At 35.5% G+C, this 22,498-nt stretch overlaps 1 protein-coding gene across 2 annotated transcripts in view; it reads left to right on the top strand.

Annotated features, from left to right (window-relative positions):
- PAN2 (PAN2-PAN3 deadenylation complex catalytic subunit PAN2) overlaps positions 1 to 22,498 on the top strand; it is a 588,859-nt gene that overhangs the window by 472,784 nt on the left and 93,577 nt on the right. The window contains exon 25 of one of the 2 annotated variants that reach the window (XM_090383686.1): positions 3,980 to 4,057. The exons of the other annotated variant lie outside the window; for it this stretch is intronic. Coding sequence (XP_090239812.1) covers positions 3,980 to 4,006 — 27 coding nt within the window. The 3' untranslated portion in view covers positions 4,007 to 4,057. Of the gene's footprint in view, positions 1 to 3,979; positions 4,058 to 22,498 lie in introns of those variants that run through there. 2 annotated transcript variants of the gene reach the window in all.

Genomic DNA, 22,498 nt, shown 5'->3' with positions numbered 1-22,498 from the left:
ACCTACTCACTTCTCCCATCCATACCTTCTAAGAATTTATCTAGTTTTTCCTTCAATTTAATTCAAATAATCCACTTCTACAACAGATGAAAGCCTGTTCCAACAATCAGCCACCCACTGGCTGAAGGCAAAGTTCTGCATATCTATTCTGCAACCATCCTTCCTCAACTTAAATTTATGCTCCCTCATGTGTGTAGTCTTAGCAAGAGGAAAAAGGCCATTCAAATTCAGTTTATTCAATCCATTAAACACTTCAATCAGATCATCCCCGCAGGTGCCTAGTCTCTCAAAGCTTCAGTTTGTAGAACAAGCCTTTCTAGGTAAGAGCACCCTTTTGTTCCCTCCACCAGTCTGGTTGCCATTCTTTGCATCTGTTCCAGCAGATCTACATCCTTCCTAAAGTGAGTCCTCCAGACTTGTACACAATACTCAAGATGTAGCCTAACCATGGTCTTGTACAAAGGGATAACACCTTCTTATCCCTGCTAGCAAAGTTTCTGTATATCAATTACAAAACCCCATGAGCTGTTCTGGCAGCATTTCTGCACTGCTCAGAGAATTTCATATCTGACTGCGCAGTTACCCCAGGTCTCTTTCATTATTTCCCAAGGTTCAGTTCTTTCTCCTGTTCTTTTCCTCACTATTAATGACCCTGTTCTTTCACTGGAAATCCTATCCATAATTTTTCTGATGATAGCCCACTGCATTGCCCCTTCCAGTTTGAGAAACCTCCTTCTGCCCAAACGGCTTCCTTGTCTTGAATATCTTTAAATGCCAATTTTCATTTAATTCTCATAAGGAAAAGAAAGTTTAGTTGACTTTAATTGCTCTAAAACTTAATCATGTCTTATATCTTGCAACAAATAATATACCGTTCCTTTGTTTGTCTCCAATAAAACTCTGATTTCTATACAGTATTACATATCTTTACTTCAAATTACCTTATTTATAATCTTTCTTGCATAAATTTACACAACAAATATTCCTTCCCCTGTATGTGGAATAATGCTCTTACACATGGATTGGTGTCACCAAACTCTGCCTGATGCTTCTGAACTCCATTTAAAAGAGAGCAGTCAGGTTAATTTATGACCCTTCTTTTGAAAAGTCTCTCCACTCTTTGTCTCATAGGTATTCAGTTTCTTCTTTATGCCTTTTCTATAGATACTTCCATGGATGCTTTTTCTGAGTTGGCATCTGTAATTCTCCTGCACTCTTCCAAATCTCCCTGAACACATACCACAATCAGTCAGCAACCATTCACTGTTTAACTCCAAACTTGCAGCACCAAGTGTTTCTCTTCCTCGTTTATCCCTTCTACTTCTGTTTTCTAGACAACCTTCCAAACAACAAGCTATAGAAATTCAATTCTAATTAATAAGTGTCCTCTGTCTTCTCAACATAAATCCATACACTGTACTAAGTACTATAGGTTCTAATACCTTTCATATTTGGGGTTTTCATTTTAAAATATATATATATATATATATTTTTTTTTTTTTTTTTTTATTTATTTATTTTTTTTTCCATTATACAGCATTTTTCCATTCCAGTCTTATATTCTTTGATTTAGCATTCTCTGCCATTGTTGTTTCATATGTATGGGCCTCACTATAACTGGTTACATGTGATTCTGTGCAATATTATCTTGTTTTTCGTGTTTAAATATGTGTATGTGCTTAAGTTGTGATGCCTTGCTTTTTTTTTCAAAGCAGTCTCTTTTCTGTGAATAAACTGCTTAATAAAGGAACAAAATATAAAAATAATAAAGTTTAACCACCCAAGCTCTCATCAAATACAGTTTTTGAAGATTAAAACAGCACTTGCCTTGTTCCTTAAATAGCTTCTTAAAGTATTAAGCATGACTTTCTCAAGTTTCTTGCAATTCTTTATATTAATATTATCGATTTTAAAAATGCAATAAAACAAGATTTTTTTTTGTCTATGTTTTACTCTGCATTGTAAAAATAATTTCTGCAGATAAATCAGAAGAGTTTCTCAGATTTTTTTGACTCACCCCCACTTAGGCATTACTATTAATAGTCACACTCCACCCAGAATCAAATTTTTATACATGGTGATTATGGTTATTAGTACGACTAATATGGTGTAATGCACAGTATGTAAAATATACTATACTGGGCTTTACTTGAAAATTCATGCCTCACTGGTGAGAACACCCCGTTGTTTGATAGACATTACTTAAGTAAATGGGAATAGGAAAAGATATTAATATTTCTTTCTTTCTTATTTTACTACTCAAGTAAAATGGCTTTTAATCTTTAAGTGAAAAAATTTTGTTATGTAAACATTGCCAAGATTTTTATTTTAAATGAATGGTATCATTAGTACCACCTCTTGTCAAAGAAGTAAATAGTTGATATCCAGTGACTGTTCCTAATAAGAACACTCAACATTTTAAAAAAGTCATAATACAACAATCATGTTCTTATTAACTGCTTGGGTGGTTAAGATATTTGAAAAGCAATAGCAGAAAGTTAGTTTAACACTTTTCGGAATTCATACATTATCCAAGTGTTTTCAGAAGTAATTAGAAAAATAATAACAGTAGTATATTGTTTTTAATTTTCTGTGGTAAGAGATATATTCGTTATCCAATTAAATTTGTTGTTACTATAATTAATATATTAAAAAATAGTTGTGTGTAAATATATACACACACACACACATAGTGTATTGCCAAAGTATCCAGACACTTCTGGGATTTGGGAAAAATGAGTTCACATTCACATTAAAAGTAAGCAGATCAACAAAATAAAGTAGATTGGTTAAGACATTGAACTTATCAACTTCCAATACAGAGTCATTATAGCATTATATATTGGTAATCAATCTGTTCATGCCATTGCAGCAAAAACTGCAACATCCTAGATCACTGATTACTGACATAATCATACAGAAAGCGACCTGCCGGAACTCAGAAGAGTGGTACATAGATTCCATTAGTTCTCACCGAATACTGTTAACCATAAGTTCACCAGGTACAAGGACAATCTGATATTTACCATGTGAGTTTCAGATTTTATGGAAGAGCTGCAGCACATAAACCATTTATCACAGCAAACAGTGCAATATCAACTTGCCTGGTGTGTAACTCATTATAGTCAGCCCCTGGAATGTTGGAAAGTTATGTCATGGAGTGACAAATCATGGTACTGATTTTCCAAACTGATGGCAATGTTTGGATTTGGTGGATGCCTAGAGAACATTGTTTACCAGAGTGTGTCATCCTAACTGCAAAGTTTGGTGGAAGTGCTGTAACTAACTGGAGTTTTTCTAGTGGGTTAGTCGTCGTTCCTAGACAAGGCATGCCATTTGATACATTGAAATTCTGGACAATTCTGTTCTTCCTACACTGTGGCAGCAGTTGTTTGAGGAGGATCCTTTTCCATTTTACACCATATCATATTGTACAGGTTTTAGCAGCAACTTTGTGCTATTTGAAGATACAAGTATGCAAAAGCGTCACTGGTTTCTCTGATCTCAATCCCATTGAACACCTTTGCGAATAACTAGAACATTGCCTTTGGGTCAGGCCAATACACCCCCAATCAATAGCTCAATTGACACTCTGCTGAAGGAGGAATAGACCAAAGTACCAACTTACTGTTATCAAAAATTATTTTGGAGTCTACTGCTAGGATATTATTTAATTACTTACACATTGTGCCAAGCTAATGTGCCAGTGTTGGGCCGTTTATTAAATGTTATATCAATAACAGCATCTTTGAAACATGCAGGTGTCCAGTTACTTTTGGCAGTATTGTGTGTGTGTGTGTGTCAGCATGGAAATTATCAAACTGAAAAATTAAATCACTCTAAATTAATGAAAATGTAGGGCTCTAGAATTTAAAGTTTTTCATTCAGTAGAAAGAGGAAACTGTCATGCTAAAAATTATATTATTTTCTTCACCTTACCAAGCCTTTTTTCTGGGGGTTTCTTTTTTCCTTTTTTCAGCTTATTTTCAGCCATGGCCAATGGTGATATGCTTCTGTTGATAAAACAGCAGCAAGGATTTGGCTTCCAGTTCTGTTCAGAATTCTTCAGTGTTAAATATTTAATCTATTAAGAATACCTATGGTTACTGTTTTTAAGTAATTCTCTTGACATGCAAAAACCATGAAATGTATTATAATGAAGTGTTTAACGTTTACTAGATTAGTTAATATAATGTATTAAAGTTTCAATAAAAAAAATTCTTTAAACTTCCTTTTCTTGTTTGTGTTATTAGTTTTCATTCGTCATGTTAGAAACTGCAAAAAAATAATAGTACTAAAGGATTTCTGTGTTAGCCCAGTCCTGATTTTCAGTTTTAAGTATTTTTTTATCAAATGCTAACATTACTTGAAAGATACAACTTACATACATCATTTATTTTTATTTATTCAGTAGATAGCTTGAAAAATAAATTTTTATGTTAATATTCTTTTTTCCTCCGTGTCAGTTTAGTGGATTCCCTATGTTCCATTTGTTTGGACAGATATGGCTTGAAGACCAAAGGAATTCATTAATTTCTCTTCAATTAGGACCGTAATTACTCGGTCTCAATTGGAGGGAAGGAGACATTTGAGTTATGACATCTTTCGGTAGGGCTCTCTCACTGAGTTATTCCAGCCTTTTCAGCCTGCACAACTTATAGATCGATCCACAAACACACATGCTTGTTATTGTATCTAGTCCTGCATGAACTAGTGTTCTGTGATCATAGTAATTTTATGAGCTAAGATACTTCCAAATTATCCAACTAACATTCTGTTCTTAATTATTTTTTACACAGGGTGTTTCAAAAGTCTTTAAAAAAAATTAATCAATTACCGGACTGTTGATCACAGAGGATAGTGTTTTATAGTAATATTCTCCAATTTATATATATATATATATCACAAAAACTATTTAATTCCATTTATTACCAGGAAGGAACACTGAAGTATAAAGGAACATTAGTAGGACATATGATTCATAAAAAATTTATAGCAGCAATTTCCCAATGTGTGTCCCTCACATTCTGGCTTGATATTAGCATTAGCATTAGCATTAGTAGAGGCATTTGATGCAAGAAAGCAAGCTTATGCAGCATCAGCCAAAAAAAAAAAAAAAAAAACCCACTTCAACTTCACCCCTCTGTTCGTTCAAAATACCTGTCCAGCTGAGCCTTAAACTTATTTAGGCTATCAACCTCCACCACAAGGGATGGAAGTCTGTTCCACCAACCAACCACCCGCTGGCTAAAGGCAAATTTCCACACGTCTATCCTACATCTGTCTTTCCTCAATTTGAATTTATGCCCTCTCAGGTGATTTTTCTGAGCTAGAGGAAGAATCCCATCAGCATTGAGCATGCTTAAACCATTCAAGGCTTTATACACCTCTATCAGATCATCTCGCTGGTGCCTAGTCTCCAGACACTGTAATTTGCAAAACTTAAGCCTTTCTTCGTAAGAGCACCATTTTGTTCCATTCACTAATCTTGTTGCCCTTCTCTGTACTCGTTCCAGCAGCTCTACATCCTTCTTGAAATGAGGCCTCCAGACCTGTATACAGTACTCTAGGTGTGGCCTGACCATCGCCTTATACAATGGAATAATCACCTCCTTATCCCTGCTGGAAAAATTCCTGTATATCATTGACAATACTCCATGAGCTACTCTTGCAGGCCGTCTGCACTGCTCAGAGAACTTCATATCTGCCTGCACAACCACCCCCAAGTCCCTTTCATTCTCTACCACTGTCAGTGTAGTACCACAGAGTTGATACGTTGCTCTGGGGTTGCTGTTTCCCATGTGTAGTACTTTACATTTGTCAATGTTAAACTTCATTTGCCACCTCTCAGCCCATCTGCTCAACCTTTCCAGATCCTGTTGCAGCAGCATAGTGTCAGTGGTGTCCTTGACAACCCTGCTAACCTTTGTATCGTCTGCAAACTTGGACATTAAGCCTGATATACCATCATCAATATCATTTATAAATACAGAAAACAATAATGGACCCAACACTGAGCTCTGAGGGACTCCACTAATAACATCAGTCCACGATGAGCAGTGTCTGTTGATTACCACTCTCTGTCTTCTCCCCCTCAACCACCCCTTTATCCATAGCAGCAATTTGCCTCCAATGTCACACTGCTCCAATTTGTGTAGCAGTCTTCCATGTGCAACAGTATCAAAAGCCTTTCTAAGATCCAAGTATATAATATCAAAGTTATTCCCTGCATCCAGTTCTTTTGTGACTGCATCATAGTATCCAATCAAGTTGGTCAGGCAAGACTTCCCCTTAACAAAACCATGCTGTGTCTGAGCTATAACTGAAGTCTTGTCTAAATGATCCTGCAGTGCTTCTTTAACCAGTGCCTCCATTAATTTTCCTGGAACAGAAGTTAAGCTCACAGGTCTATAATTACTTGTATCAGCCTTTGATCCTCCTTTGTGAATTGGGGTCACATTTGCACATTTCCAGTCTATGGGTACCTCCCCTGAGTCCAAGGAAGCTCTCATAATTATGGCTAAGGGTTTGCTTACTTCCTTTGCTGCCTCCTTTAATATAACTGGATAGATCCCATCCACCCCGGGTGCCTTTCTTGTGTTTATCTTCAACAGTTTCTCCTCCACTTTACTCCCAGTTATTTCAAGATTACTGTGCTTGTGGTGGAAAATAACATATCCATTGGAATTGCTGCAATTTCTCAGCATTTAGCATCTTTTAGTGATGGAAGAGATGATGAATTACCTCTGTATACATGAGACTTAGGTAGCTTCATTACAAAAAATTAGTTGGTGTCACATCTGGGGTATCTTCTTTGCTGTGTGCCATCTCCTAACGGAGGTTGGCGACCACCACGGCAAATGTCTCTCTGTCTCTGGTAGCTCTGAACAGCTCAGTGTTCATTCATGTCCAGTTCTTAATGTTATCAAGCCACGATGTATGTCTTCTCCCAGGCTTTCTTCTTTCTTCCATTCTCCCCTCAGTAATTAGCCATGGAATTGCATATTTGTTGTTCCTCATCAGGTGTCCAAGATACACCGTTTTTATTTTTTTATGCCTTCAGAAATTCTCAGGTTTTTCCAATTCCCTACAGGACACTCTCATTGGTCACACTTGCTGTCCATGGTATCTTTAGCATTCTTCTGTATGTCCACATTTCAAATGCGTCTAGTTTTTTTGAGATGTTAGTTTTCGGTATCCATGTCTCGGCACCATAGAGCAAAACTGACCGAACGTAACCTCAGCATCTGGATTCTAAGGTGGAGATCGAGGTTTCTATTGCACAATGCAGGTCTCATTTTAAGAAAATACTGCCTGACCATTTCAATCCTTGCTTTTCTTTCCATATGATTCATCTAGGGGAACCATTCATGTGGGCAGTGCCTGCCAAGTAAGTAGATGGTCTGCACCGAAGTTTGACAAGTGATTATTTTTTTCCTGGACATACATATGGAATGGTGCACTATAGTGTATGAATGTTATGGTGTTGACTCTATTCCTTTCTTGAAGGCTAAGTATGGTGCGCCTCCGTAGCCAGGTGGGAAGGAGCAGCAGTGCGTAGCACACGCTTCTTGATTAGACCGAGGTTCGAGCCCGTCACCACCAAATACGGATGATGCGGAAAGGTCAGGGAATGACCACCGCATATCCCGGAGTAATATGGCCTAAGCTGCTAATGCTCCTAAAAACCAAACAACAACAACAGCTAAGTATGGCAGTGTGGCATGAAAAGTTCAGCATATCACTAGTCTGTGATTGTGCAGTAGCACAATAATCCTCAAAGAAATATGATGCAATAAAAACAATACATTGAAATCTCACTGTTGGTGCTTGTCAGATTTGATATGTAGATATGAGGTTATCTGTTGCCCAAACATAACAGTTGTGAATGTTTGCTCCTACATTTAGAGAAAATTTCAAAACACGTTGAACAGTTCTTATCCTGTTCAATGTTTCTAAGATCTAGCTAGTGAATATTTCTCACTTTAGTAATCTTATGGTAGTGATTCATCAAAAATGCCTGATTAATCTGAAACTGCAATAGATCTGACTTAAAATCACATTCTTGTAATAAAGCAGCTAATTTATCAACATGCTGTTCAATAGCAGATATACCTTTTAACTAGTTGGGATAATACAGATAATGATGTTGATCCAATCCTGCTCCTTTTCAAATGAAACTTCTATAAAGCAGCTGACTCAGGGGAAGATAACATGATGATTGATGAAAAATTAATAACTGATATGCTTTTAAAGCTATGCTCACTCTCTTGACATTGCTTTCTGTACCAGAATTTTTTCCTTCCAGTGATATTTGAAACTAAATGAAGTTATTCCATATAGAAAAGCCTAGTTACACTTTTGGAACACCCTTTATATTACTATTCCTCTCAGATTTAATGATCAAGATATGATTGACATTAATTTTTCAAAATTGAACTATTAATACATTCGATATATATTGAAGATATTTTATATTTTTAATCATAAAATGTACAGTGAACACAAACAGTTTTGTTTTCTCATTTTTACAAGGGGTGGTAAATAAATTGTTTTCAGTAAAATGTTCACTCCTAGTCTTCAATATTTGTCATCAAATAATCTTAAAGCAAAAATAAAATAATATTTTATTTATTTTTCATCCCACATTTCTGTGAAAAGGTACTTGTAAAGAAATTAGCAATTTCAGATGTCATGGATGTGTGAAATTTTGCAGGGAAATTATGGTAATGTTATTGAGAATACAAATTGGATTCATATGGGTACTGCTATTGCTTTCCAATAAGGGAATTGGTAATTTGACTGTTTTATACCAGAATTATGCATGGAACTGCAATGTGGAACCCAGTTACACTGAGGGAAGTAAAACAGATGTCTATGAAAGTGTTTAGATATGAAGGTTGATGTATATCACTTTGTTAGTTTAACAACTGTATTTCATAATGTTCAAAAGGGTTCCTTGTGTGAACATTTTCATCTAGTGACTCCCCCCCCCCAACCCCAATCCTTCTCTCCAAAGGTTATCTGAGCTCCTGCAAGTGGATTTTTTGGCTTTAGCTTTCTGATAGTTTATATGTAGGGTGGTAGCCTGTAGCCTCCTTTACATAGTCCTAGAACTCAATGATACTACTCTGACATTGATTTCATTTCTACATAAAAAGTGTGCAGTGCATTGTGAATACCAAACTGGTCTACATTGAGCACTTATGATTGAGCAATGCTGCATGAAAGACACCTATGCTTTAAACAGAAAAACTGGATCAATGGTGAAATGTAATGTTAATAATGTTGCCCCCTGTAATGATTATATGAGCACTGAATAGCTAGGCACCTCCGTAGCCAGGTGGGAAGGAGCAGCAGCAGTGCGTAGCACACGCTTCTTGATTAGACCGGGGTTCGAGCCCGTCACCACCAAATATGGAGGATGCGGAAAGATCAGGGAATGACCACCGCATATCCCGGAGCAATATGGCCTTAGGTGCTAATGCTCCTAAAAACCAAAATAACAAACAAACAAACTGAATAGCTGAGAATCCAAAATTTTCAGATTCTAGGCCTGCACTGTTACTGAGATGTTCAACTCAAAAGTACCAAGTTTCTTTATAATCATTCTGTGTGTATGTATGAGGTGCGAGGCAAAGGTTTCTGGACAGGGGAAATACAATCATTTTAAACTTATGTTAGTTATGTGTTGGAATTGGCCCTTCCGGAGTTTATATATTGATCCCAGTACTTCTCCCATTGTTTGTAGCATCTCTGCAACTCCTGTTTTTTGATGCTGTCTAACACTTTCTGCGATTCATCACGAATCTATGTGATGTCTTGAAATCTTTGTCCTTTTAATTGGATTTTCATTTTGGGAACAGGAAAAAGTCACAAGAGGCCAGGTCAGGAGAGTAGGGAAGGTGTGGGACCATTGCCATTTTGTTCTTGACTAAAAACTGCTGAACTGATAAAGCCATTCACATATTGTTGTGAATCAGAAGCCAGTCCTGAGTGTGCCATTTGTTTGGGCATTTTCTCCTAACGTTCTCCCTCAAATGCCTTAGGATCCCATTATAGAACTAGGCCTGGAAAAGGAACTCCTGGTGAACAATTTCCTGATTGTTGAAAAAAACAATTGGCATTCTCTTAATTTTTGAGCTGATCCGCTTTTTTTTTTTTTTTTTTTAAGATATGGAGATGAACTTTTTCAGTGAAAGGACTGCTGTTAGTGTTTCTGAGTTATAACCATTAAACCCAGCCTCCCTTGTTAAGTTTCTTTCCTTTCCTTTCTAGCCTGTTCCTATAGGAACAGGACAGAAACTTAATGGGGACAGAAGTTAAAGACAGAAATCTGGTTCTGTTTCTCTCACTCAGCAAACAAATTTTGCAGCAATCCATCTCATTTAAATTTTCATTAAAATGTGTCAGCACATACCATATGATAAGCCTAGAATATCAAAAATATCATTAATTGTACACCTTCTGCCCTCATAGGTGATTTGATGTACATTTTTAATGTTTTCTTTACTCAGACTTCATGATGTACAACTTGGGCACTTAGAATCAACTGAAGTTTGGCCACCTTGGAAACACAAATGCTATTGAAAAGTTTGTGCTCTGCTTATTTAAAATGCTTGTTTAAACTCAGGAGCAGGAAATTAGAAGCAGGATGGGATGTTATATCAGGATGTTGCATTGTAATTGTATTTATTTATCCAATAGCAGAGTAAGTGAATTATTCCAAGTCAACAGCCATATAATAAATTCTTATTATATGGCAATATGAACGCTGACAATAATACTATCATTCAAATGAATGAAAAGCAATCATTAGTGATTCCCAGAAACTGTGAGAAGTTTAAACATATTTTAACATGAAACTGCAAAGCCACCCTTGCTGAACTTAGGAAATACCACCAGAGGATATGGTGGACCAACTGTCATCACAAAGATATATTTTGGGATAATATGACAAGTTTGGGAGACTTTTCATACGTTTTTTGATCTGGAACTGTTGGTTGTAAAATTGAATATTGATGCTTATTGCAGTATCCTATTCTGTCTTATATCTATCAGCATTATAGTACTCCATGTTATAAAGCTGTTAATACTACAGTACTTTGAGGAGAATATATTGCAAAAGAAGGTAACCATAAATCCACTTGAAAACTTGGATGTTTAGAGCAACAACCAAGGCAATTTTTTTGCAACTTATCCCTCAAGGCAATTCACAGAGATTGAGACACTCAATCTCTGTGAATTGCCTTGAGGGATAAGTTGCAAAAAACAGATCTCTACAAACAGGTCATTTACAAACCTTTTGTTGAATAGACCTGGTGGTCATATCATGTATTAACTTTTCTAAACCCATTATTTTTGTTTCCATAATCTTGTATTTATAATTATGCTACTAGTTATATGTTAGGTCGTAAAGTAATTTTTTTACACTTGTTTTATCATAAACTACAAGGGTTTGATGGTAATATCACTCAAAAAATAAATAAATAAAAGTTTATTCCATTCTCTGTGCCAGATTCTACCCTATCATCAAATTTTGGATATCTGAATGGTAATTTTCAGACATTTTTTAAACCATAAACAATTCTAAGTCAGTTTTGACTTATTCAAGAAAATGTAATCTCTTGTGATCAAGAAAGTATTAAAGAGATCTAGAAAGTATTTATTCAGAAAGATAATCCTGTAAGTAAAGGACTATCTTTCTAAATAAATAAGCAGTGGAGCAAGGTTTGAAGAATATGGTAAATGAAGCAGAACTTTGCAATTCAGGATTAGAATTTTTTCACAAGTTTCTCATATTGTGGGGTTTGGTGTTTGTGCAAGAGCATTATGTCTTTTTAATTCACTGATGGAGGCTATGCTAAACATAACTTTTTAAGTAATCCGTTCGTCTTTTATTATGAGAAGTGAATACTATTTCACACATAGTGCTCACTTCTCATTATTAATCACAATTCATTCTAGTAGTCCCTTGAGCCAGTAACCTCCACTCCAACAAAAGTAATAAGTTCATTTAAGAAATGGAATTGACCGGGTTAGCCAGGTGGGTAAAGTGCCTGCCTGGCAACCCAAAGGTCGTGGGTTCAAATCCCGCCTTGGGCTTGGATCAGAGTAAAATGCAAAAACTTTGTGAGGTGCATTATGGCCACAGAAATTGATGTGCCAAAAACTAACAAAAAAAAATAAAATAAAAATGGACGTTATCTGTGACAGTATAGTCGTTTTGCCACTCATTTGGAAAGGTCTGGGTTCGAGTCCTGTTCTTAAAGCTTCTTCATTTGGGGCTGTAGTTAGCCAATCTCAGGCAGAGGGAATACAGTTTCCCCCATGAGATATTCTGTATTTTTCACCCCACACAACTTGCAAAATCAGGCTGTGCATGCACACTTGTACAGGCACAATATGGTTTAAGTCACTTTTGCTCCTAAAGTTTACAACAACAACAACCAGAAATGGCTCATGACCTTGTCTTGCTAGAGGTGCAAATAGAGATTTGTTGCTATGATCCTTATTCATGAGTTTATATAGAATTCAAAACCTTAACTTTGAAACTTTCCCTAGCATATTGAGGTGATTTTGAACACTGATACGAATTATATATTGCATTGAGTTGGGTATTTTTTTTTTTAGCTTGCATGTCATCAGCACTGGCCTTAGTCACTGGCCTTTCACCAGAATTTAGGTGAAATGGATGGAAGTGGCAATGGTTTAATTTTAAAAATCATTATTGACATTTCTGAATATTATTCATGGCATTTTCTGCATAATCCTGCATTTGGTTTTCATTACATCAGCAGTTTTAAAACCCTTTCTGAATTCATTAAGTTTACATTATTTATACTCAGAGGTGGATCCAACTCACCTTCCCTTATTTTTCTTCTGCAACAAGAGAAACACAAAATAATATATAAATGAAACTTGCTAATTTTTATTTTAATGTAAATAAATTTTCTGTCAAGACAGGAAAAAAAAAAAAAAAAACACTAGAGGTGACTCTTTTTTCAACCTGATATACTACCAACAGTAATATTGGTATACATCATTTTAAGTTTACCAGTTGGCTCCCTGTAAATCATTTGTTTCAAATATAGTGGCAATGTTTACATACCAAGAATAATGTGTTTATTTATAAGTTAAAGCTTCTTTTATTGACTCAGAAAATAAGCAGCAGTCTCCAATTTTATATTCAGCAAGAAAACAATTTTTTTTTAATTGAAGTTTTTTTAAAAATGTATACTACTGCTAATATAAGCAAAGGATAGAGACACAAAAAAAGAGAAATTGAAGTGCATTATGTGAAAAATATAATTCAAAAATAAGTTGTTTGGTCCTCACGCATGTTTTATTCAATGAATGATTTTTATATATTGAACAAATTTGGGAATCAGTAGTTGGCACCTAGGGTAGCTAAAAATAAATGTGAAATCAGTTTTGCTGGAAATAAATGTTAAGGTTTCGATAACAGCCCTTATTGTGTGCTGCTTTCAAATTATTAATATAATTAATAAATACCAAAACTTACAGAACATATCTTTGTATATTCCTTTGTTTTTGTTTGTAAGTATTGCAGACCTTTCCTATAGTCAGTGACTGATGTAGGCATACACCAAGTAAGCTATGACTTTGGACCTTGCTATCTGAAAGGAACTCCTTTTTTTTTTTTTTTTTTTTTTGTTTTCTCTTTTGTGAGAATAAAAATCTATACTTATATATTTTGAGGCATCTTCCATGCTTTGGCTTACTGCCTCATCATCCTTACCTATACCTGCATTATCAATAAAAAGAACCCACTTCATCACAAATATCATTAGATATCAAATGAAATGGCAATATTTAAAAAAACAGTCAATGCCAGATAAAAGTCAAAGAAAATTATTTGATATGACTATTCTTTTTAAAGATCTCCATATTATTTTCTCATTTCATTATTAATTAGTTTATGTTACAATGTGCTCTGGAAACTTTTTAGTGATCTTAAAATTTACTGTAAGGAAAATGTCATTATTTAGTGTATGGGGTTTAGATAGGTAAAGATGGGTTTTATAGGATAGATGCAACATTAAAACAAATAGCGAGCATTTCAGTGAAGTGTAGGCTTTCATGTTTTCTTATGTCAAGAAATGCGCTTTGGCACATTCATTTCATAACATCTATAATTATATATTTTGAGGGATTTACCACAGGTATCCTCCACTCTAATGTACCTGTAACTTCTCTACTTGCCACTATTGTGGAGACCCAAATGGATTATGTTATCCAAGTTTGTTTTGCCCTATCAGACTACACTAAATGAATTGAAGCAGTTAATAAATGACTTCAGATATGTTTCCAGTAATTATTCCATTATATTGTTCCTTTTTAACATCCCTTCTGATAGAGACCCTTGAATTGACATACTTTTGAGAGACAATCTTATTTTCATATCCCTTTGAGAGAGACAGTCAGTGCTGTTCAGAGAAATCTCTGCACAGCACTGACTACGCATTCCTTGCCAACAGAGTTGTCCTAAATGTTTAAATGTTCACCCATTCATGATGCAATCTTCCTCCCACCCCAGGCAGATGAATTGAGCTTGTATGGTTAGTTCTTACAACTTAGATTGTAGTGCCATTACTGCTACCTTCAGAAAAAAAGTGCTATTTGTTGTTCTCACACAGCATTACTCAGGTACCTCCGTAGCCAGGTGTGCAGGAGCAGCAGTGCGTTCTTGATTAGACAGGGGTTCGAGCCCGTGCCCACCAAATACAGAGGATGCAGAAAGGTCAGGGAATGACCACCGCATATCCCCGAGCAATATGGCCTTAGTTGCTAATGCTCCTAAAAACCAAATAACAACAACAGCATTACTCCTACATATTCTAACTTGTTTTTACTCCTGCTCTTGTTATCAGTTTATTATGTACTAATATAAGTGCCTTTCAAAATATTGGTCACTATTTTGAATTTTTATTTCTCTCTATCTCTCCTCCCCCCTTTCCATTCTCACCTTAGTCTTTCCTATCCTCTCATCTCTATTATTCAGTTTTAAAATTTTTATTTTCATGTCCTCACCCCAACAACCTTTATTCCATCTTTCTTATCCCTTCAGCTCTAACTATACCCTCTTCTCTCCATTATTCATTTTTTGAAATTTATTTTCTCTTCCTCCTCCAAACCATTTTAAATCAGTGTTTGAAATTTCTAATTTTCATTCCTCATTGCATTTGTTTCAGCTATCCAAACCTTGCCCACCTCCTATTATTTTTGTCTATTATTTGATGTATGTATACATCATATACGTCATTGATGCCATGCACAGAATGGTAGGCACTGAAAATTTATATTCAATTGCTGAGTATGTGATGGGGGGGGGGAAGTATACATCATATACGTCATTGATGCCATGCACAGAATGGTAGGCACTGAAAATTTATATTCAATTGCTGAGTATGTGATGGGGGGGGGAAGTATACCCTATAGTGAAGAAACCATAAATGTTATGTTGCTTTTTTATTATTTTAAGTGTCATAGTGCTATTTTGTTGTTCCCTTATTATCACCTTTACTGCTTGTTAATTATTCTTATTTTATCATGTGTTGTTGTTCAACAGTGCTTACCATTTAACTTAGCTTATGACTAGTAATTAAGTAATTCACCCAAGAAAATTAATTTAAAACAAGTTAGATTATGTTAGATTATGCATATTGCGCTTCATTTTAGATGTCTTTGAAGTTAATTTTTTCTGTAATTATTTTTATTTGATTATTTTTTTGTATCATTCCGAATAGATATACTATGAATGCCAATGAAAATACATTTATATAACCTGAGATCTGTTTTTAATAAAAATTAAACTGCAACATATATTTAATGGACCTTCTGTGATCAATAGATTAAACAAATACACACAAATAAGTAATGTCATTATTTATGCATTTAATAAATTAATAACAAAAACTTTAATCCTTAAATAAACAATACTACTACTTAGTGAAATTACTAAAATACCACTACTTAGTGAAATTACTAAAATACCACGTTTACTATTGCAATCTGTCAAGGCCACAGTTTTATTGCATCATATATATTTGTTCTCTATTGAGTTAACTGTAAACCACATGCCTACTGAATGTATTCTCCCCTATATACACTGAGTGTACAGAAATCATGGGATACCTACCTAGTAACGCGTAGGCCAGCCTTTTGCCCAGAAAAGGGCAGGCACACGGCGAGGCATTGAGTCCACTAGTTCACGAAAGTATTCCACCGGTATTTCCATCCATGCTTGTTGCATTAGTTTCCATAATTCCATCACATTCCTGGGTGTATACATCATGCTCAAATGCACCTTTCCACAGCATGCCAAAGATGCTCCACAGGGTTCATGTCCAGTGAATGGGGAGGCCATTCCATTGTGGTAAAATCTGCAGAATGCTCTTCGAACCATGTTCTAGTCACCATGGCTTTGTGGGGAGGCACATTGTCCTGCTGGAAGAATCCATTGCCCTGTGGGTGCACGATGACCATGAAGGGTTGCAGATGGTCTGCAAGGATGGACACATAATCTGGACCATTCAGAGATGCATCTAGATGTACCAGAGGTCCCAACATGTGCCAGTTGAACACACCCCAGACCATTACTGTCCTTCCACCTGCTGAACAGTTCCTTGTTGACATGACGAGTGCATAGCTTCAGGTGGTTTCTGCCAGATATGCACCCTCCCGTCTGCTTGAAATAACTGGAAACGGGACTTGTCGGACCAGGAGACCTGTCTCCAAGGTACAGTGCCGATGTTCTTTCACACAGTTGAGGAATAGAGTCCTCTGTCATAGTGTTAGCAATGGGACTCTGGTGGGTTGGTGGCTCCCATAACCTATTGCAGCTAATAATCGCCTGATGGTCTTGGTGGAGACGATTCTGGCACCTCCTTTGTTGAAGTCGGCAGTGATTTGTGCCACTGTTGCTCTCCGGTTGGCTGAAACAATGTGGGACAGACATCGACAGCCACGTTCATCCACCACCTGTCTCCACCCACAGTGATGTCCACAATGAGATGTTATTCCAGAAATGGCGTATTCCCGATATACTCCTGATACTGTCGAATGGGGATAGTGTAATTTCTGTACCACCTCCGTGATAGAGTGACCCATGCTTTGTGCACCCATTATCATCCCTCTTTCAAAGTCAGTTAACTCATGACGTTTATCCATACTGATATTGAATTACTGTCTATGTGTATGCAGTATACCAATATACCCACCAAGTGGTGGGTTTGTCCAGTAGTGAGAGGGGGGTGACAGAGTTGCATTGTCCAGAAACCAGGTACCGTATCCCATGAATTCTATCCTTTCAGTGTATATATTCCTTTTGCCTTTAACCTCATAAATTCTAAATTCACTAATTTCCTCATCCTTTGTTTTATCATTATTTCTTGACACGTGCTTTGCATCAGAAACAGATTTTATATTTTCATCTTTTTGTGCAGTTTTTGTGATTGGCTCTTCATAACAATACCAGGGTTGTATGCCAATATCCTTATCTATTCTTATTTGTATATTTTTTGTACATACATTTTTTTATATGCTGTGATTTCATTTCAAATTGTATTTCATTTTACTCTTTTCCAAATATTTCTTCACTCTTTTACTCATATCTCTTAACTTTATATATATATATATTTTTTTTTTTTTTTGTGCTTTTTTTTATTTTAATGGATATTAACCATGTTTTGCCTTCTTTAACCATATTAATGCATTAATTAATTCTTAGGGCTTTGTAACAATGCATCTTGTACTAACTTAATGTTCTCATCTGACACCCAATTAGTTGGCCTGCTGCTGCTCTTTATATCAGACACATATCCCATTCTTGCCAGGGTGGCAACCTTTACAGGTTTTAGGATTCAATCCTCCCTAATGCAGTGCTTGCTGCCATCTCCGAAATGCTGGTACTCAGTTGTTCAGCCAAGCCTTAAAACCAACCAAAACAAAACTGTAGTGCAAGATAATAAATTATTATATGGGATTGTGGGGAATATTAATGCAGAAATTAAATACAGACAGGCAGGCATTAGAGCGATCATTGGGAATGTTCTGTTCCCTCCAAAGATTGTTTAAGCTTCATCTTTTGTTCACAGAGAGACAAAAGCCATTATCTAAAGTTCAGCCAAAGTTGCTAATATCTTTCTAAATCACATTGTGTCACCCCCACAGGTGTATTCATTATGCATTTAAAAATCTGAGACACCATTAGGGTAGCTGTTTTGAAATTTATTGTCTTCTCATTAACCCTAGGTGGTCTCCATTAGTAAACCTATGCTGAACAAGTGAATAGTTGATTTTATTCTAAGTGAAAGCCAAGTTCCAACTTCCATTTTAAATACATATCAACTATTATGTATGCATTCTTCCAATAACTGGGTTGTGCTAACTGTATACAAAATTATTATACATCATTGCAGAGGATATTAACAGAGAAATTAAATAGACAGATTTTAAGTGCATTGCTGCATAAAGCTGTGAACTTTGAAGAAACAAAACATTCCCAGTGAGTATTGCACTTAATATCTGCCTTTAAGATAATAAATGGTATCAAATTCTTTATAAATATAATTTGAATAAATATTCTACATGATTTTGCACTTCTGTAGAAGCAGCATTTGAATTTGCATGTGAGTTTCTGTACAGTATGCAAGCCACCTGTAGCGAGTTTTTCTGAGGAAGTTTGTGAAGGTTGATAAATTATGTACATAAATGCTTAGATGTTCTTTTTCTCCTATTTTAACTTTATAGCCTAAGATTAGAGTGAAATTGTAAAAAAAAAAATCAAGAATGGTCATTCTGTTTTTTTTTTTTTTTTTTTTTTTATGCTGTAATACCCTCTCTGTTAATATATTTGTATTTATATTACTTTATTCAGTTTCATCACCTTCTGTGCTGTAAGCCCACATCATCCTAAATCTTCTTGAAATTGGCACAACCTTTCTTGAAAGTTTTGTGCCAATTATTGTAATGTAGCACTATGTATTGTAATGTAGCACTATGTTATGTTGAGTATTGGCCACCTAGTCCAGGTGGGCAGAAACTGCTACCACATGGTTTCCATCTGTGGATGTGAACCATTTTGATGAACATTCCTCTGAGCTGTTCAGCAATTGCCATTTAAATCATCCTGGCCCAGTAGTAGATTTAATGAAATAAGACGGGAGAAGAAAAAAGATAAAATAATAGTTTGATGGCTGTGGGTAACCCCCCCCCCCCAAAAAAAAAGAGGGGGGAAAGAATTACTTGGATTCAGTCTATTATACATTATGATCTACAGGCTATAGCCCCAAAGAAATTTTCAACTACTAGGAGCGATAGTCATGTAGATTGTGTGGCACCCTATGAGCATAACAGTTCAACTTTCAATCCATGCATCATACTAAGAGTATTGTTGGCTTTAATACCTTTTGCATCTGCTGTTTTTAAATAAATAAATAGGTTAATGGATTGGGTTATATTTAAATGCAGGTGCTAGAATAATCTTATAATAAATCTTCTACGAATTACATTTTTCTGTTTTGCTGTGTGTGTTCCGATCCAGTAACAGCAAAAGGTTTGGACTTCTATGCCCAATTTAGAAATGATATCATTATTTACGAGTCAACCTAAAATACTAACAAACTTTAATCAAAAGTTTTGATTAAATAATACAATAAAATGTCAGTATAACAAACACCAAAGTAACAAAATCTTCAGTATAATGAAATTACTACACATTCGCAGCCAATTTATTGTATATTTTTATGCAAAAATATTTAATTTTAATGAATATCATTGTAATGAAAAATATCAGTTTAATACAAGAAAAATCCAGCCTGCTGCAAAAAAATATATATAATCATTATAAGTTTGTAAACAGAAAATCCTTAAACTATACAACATATGCTTTTTTTTATCTTTGGTCTTTTGCATCTGTCAGTGCTACAATGATTTAATAACTGGGCATTTAATTATGTGTTCAAGATTATTATCGTTTGATCTGTCTACCTTCCTAAAGTTTTACTTGAGTGATTTTGGAAGTGGCAGGTATTGTCTGCACAGAGTTAAACATTTTGTGAAACTTATTGATAGGTGGAGCACCGGTGTTAATATAATTTTTTGTTTGCAATTTCCTCTGGGGGGGTGGAAAGGTATAGTGTTTATGTCATGTCATCTGGTTGTAGCACTTATTATGGTTTTATAAATTTGACTGTATTTTGAATTTTTTTGAATGATTCAGTGTTTTGAAAAATAAGTATAAAAAAGGAAAGTTACTTATGCAATTTTTTATTAAAAAGTATAAAATTGCATAAATAGCTTTCCTTTTTTATACTTATTTTGTAATATGTAACTGCCACTCTCACAATTTTTTATTGCATTTAACTGTAATGAAATTTCATTACAAATTCATTATGCTGACATTTCACTGTATCACCAAAAGAGGCAAATCTGTTATTGTTGAAGGCGTTTCTATCACTGATTTCAGTGTTACTTCGCTGCTCATTAGATAACTAAAGTTTAACATTAACAAATGCAAAGTACTGCATATGAGTAGCAGTAACCCCAGAGTAACATACCAATTGTGCAGTACTACACTCAGGGTCGTGGAGAATGTATTTAAAAAAAAAAAAAAAAAAAAACGGGATATTTATGCAGTCAGATATGAAGTGTTCTGAACAGTGCAGATAGGCTGCCAGAGCAGCTCATGTGGTCTTGTCAATGATATACAGGAATTTTGCTAGCAGGGATAAGAAGGTGATTATCCTTTTGTATAAGGAAATGGTCAGGCCACACTTTGAGTACTGCATACAGGTCTGGAATCCTCATTTTAGGAAGGATGTAGAGTTGCTTGATGTACAGAGAAGAGCAACAAGATTGGTGAGGCTTAAGTTCTGCAAATTGCAGTGTCTCGAGACTAGGCACCTGTGAGGTGATCTGATTGAGGTGTATAAGGGTTTGAATGGTTTGAGCAAGCTCAGTGCTGATGGGATTCTTCCTTTTGCTCAGATTATGCACCTGAGGGGGCAGAAATTCAAATTGAGGAAAGACAGTTTTAGAATAGATGTACAGAAATTTGCCTTTAGCGCCAGCAGGTGGTTGCTTGCTGTAACAAATTTCCATCTGTCATTTTGGAAGTTGATATCTTAAATAATTTCAAGGAAAAACTGGACGTACTTTTGGAGTGAATGGATGGGTGAAATGGGAAGTTTTTGTTTTTCCCCCCTGATGCTGTATAAGCTTTGCTTTCTTGCATCATATGCCTCTACTAATGCTAATAACAGATGGCCTCAGTTAGTAGTCTTGTCAGATAATCAGCTAGCAACCTTGTCTATTCAATTAGTTCTAACAGTGTGTTGAATTAATATAAATTTGGGACTAAAAGCATCAGACTATAGAAAACTTGCTAGGCATGCAAATTAGTCCATTGTATCAAGTCTATACATAGTAAGTCGACTGAAGTTAATTGCATGGCATAATTTTATTTACACCTCATATTGTGAATGCTTTCGCAATGAGTTCACAGTATGTTGAGTCTAAATGAGCATCCAAGTGGTGCACAGAAGAAAATCTTCTGATTGAAAACATAAAAAAGGTACATGAATATTAAACTCCTGGTACAGAGATTAATTAGCCCACTACAGCAATTAAATATAAGAGTGGGTTATCATTCTTCTATTTAAGAATGGTAAGCCCATTCTTATAATTTAATTGCTAATTCAATAATGAATTATTTCAAATTATTTCAACATTGCATTGAAATAATTTGATAATATATGCTTACCTTAAATAGCTTTTTTACCGTCTTGCTTGCTGGACCGACTCATTTACTCTCTCAATTGACAACGACAAGCTTGGTCTAAGTCTGTATTCAGTATTAGGGTTTAGTGTTCAGGTATTTTTTGTTGTATTTTGTATCAGAGGTTTTTCTTTCACTCATCGCATGGTTGCATGTTTTGACTTAATACATTATTTACTATATGACAAGGTTAGTAATTGAGGCTTCCTGCTATGTTTAATATAATAATTAGTGGGTGTAACTGAGGGTAATTTGTGGAAGTTCTCCACTAGTAATTCATTTGTGGATACCCACTGGTATTGCGCTACATCCGGTGGGTGTGGGACTTATGCATTCGGCACAAATACATAACGTAAACCCGGGCTTAGAGAAGGGCACCGGGCCATCATATATTGGCGGTGGTAAAATACCTCGCACATGTTTTTAGGCTAGATTTGTTGAGGTTCTACCCCAAAACAGATGAACTAGGTGGAGATGGGCTTTTGCCTAGGAGCCACCCTTGACTCTGGGATACACATACAAAGTGCACCAGGAGGTACATTATAATGTCTTATATATGTGTAACGAGAATATTAATGTATATAAAATTGTAAATATGTCTTTTTGTAAGTATTGTATATATATATATATATATATATATATATATGTGTGTGTGTGTGTGTAATAATTGTGTGTGTAATAATTGTGTACACAAAT

Source organism: Mastigoproctus giganteus, chromosome 10 (assembly GCF_048544385.1).
Source record: "Mastigoproctus giganteus isolate SK-2022 chromosome 10, ASM4854438v1, whole genome shotgun sequence".
Lineage (NCBI taxonomy): Eukaryota > Metazoa > Arthropoda > Arachnida > Uropygi > Thelyphonidae > Mastigoproctus > Mastigoproctus giganteus.
Note: the sequence above shows the minus strand (reverse complement) of the source record. Positions and strands in the feature narration are given on the sequence as shown.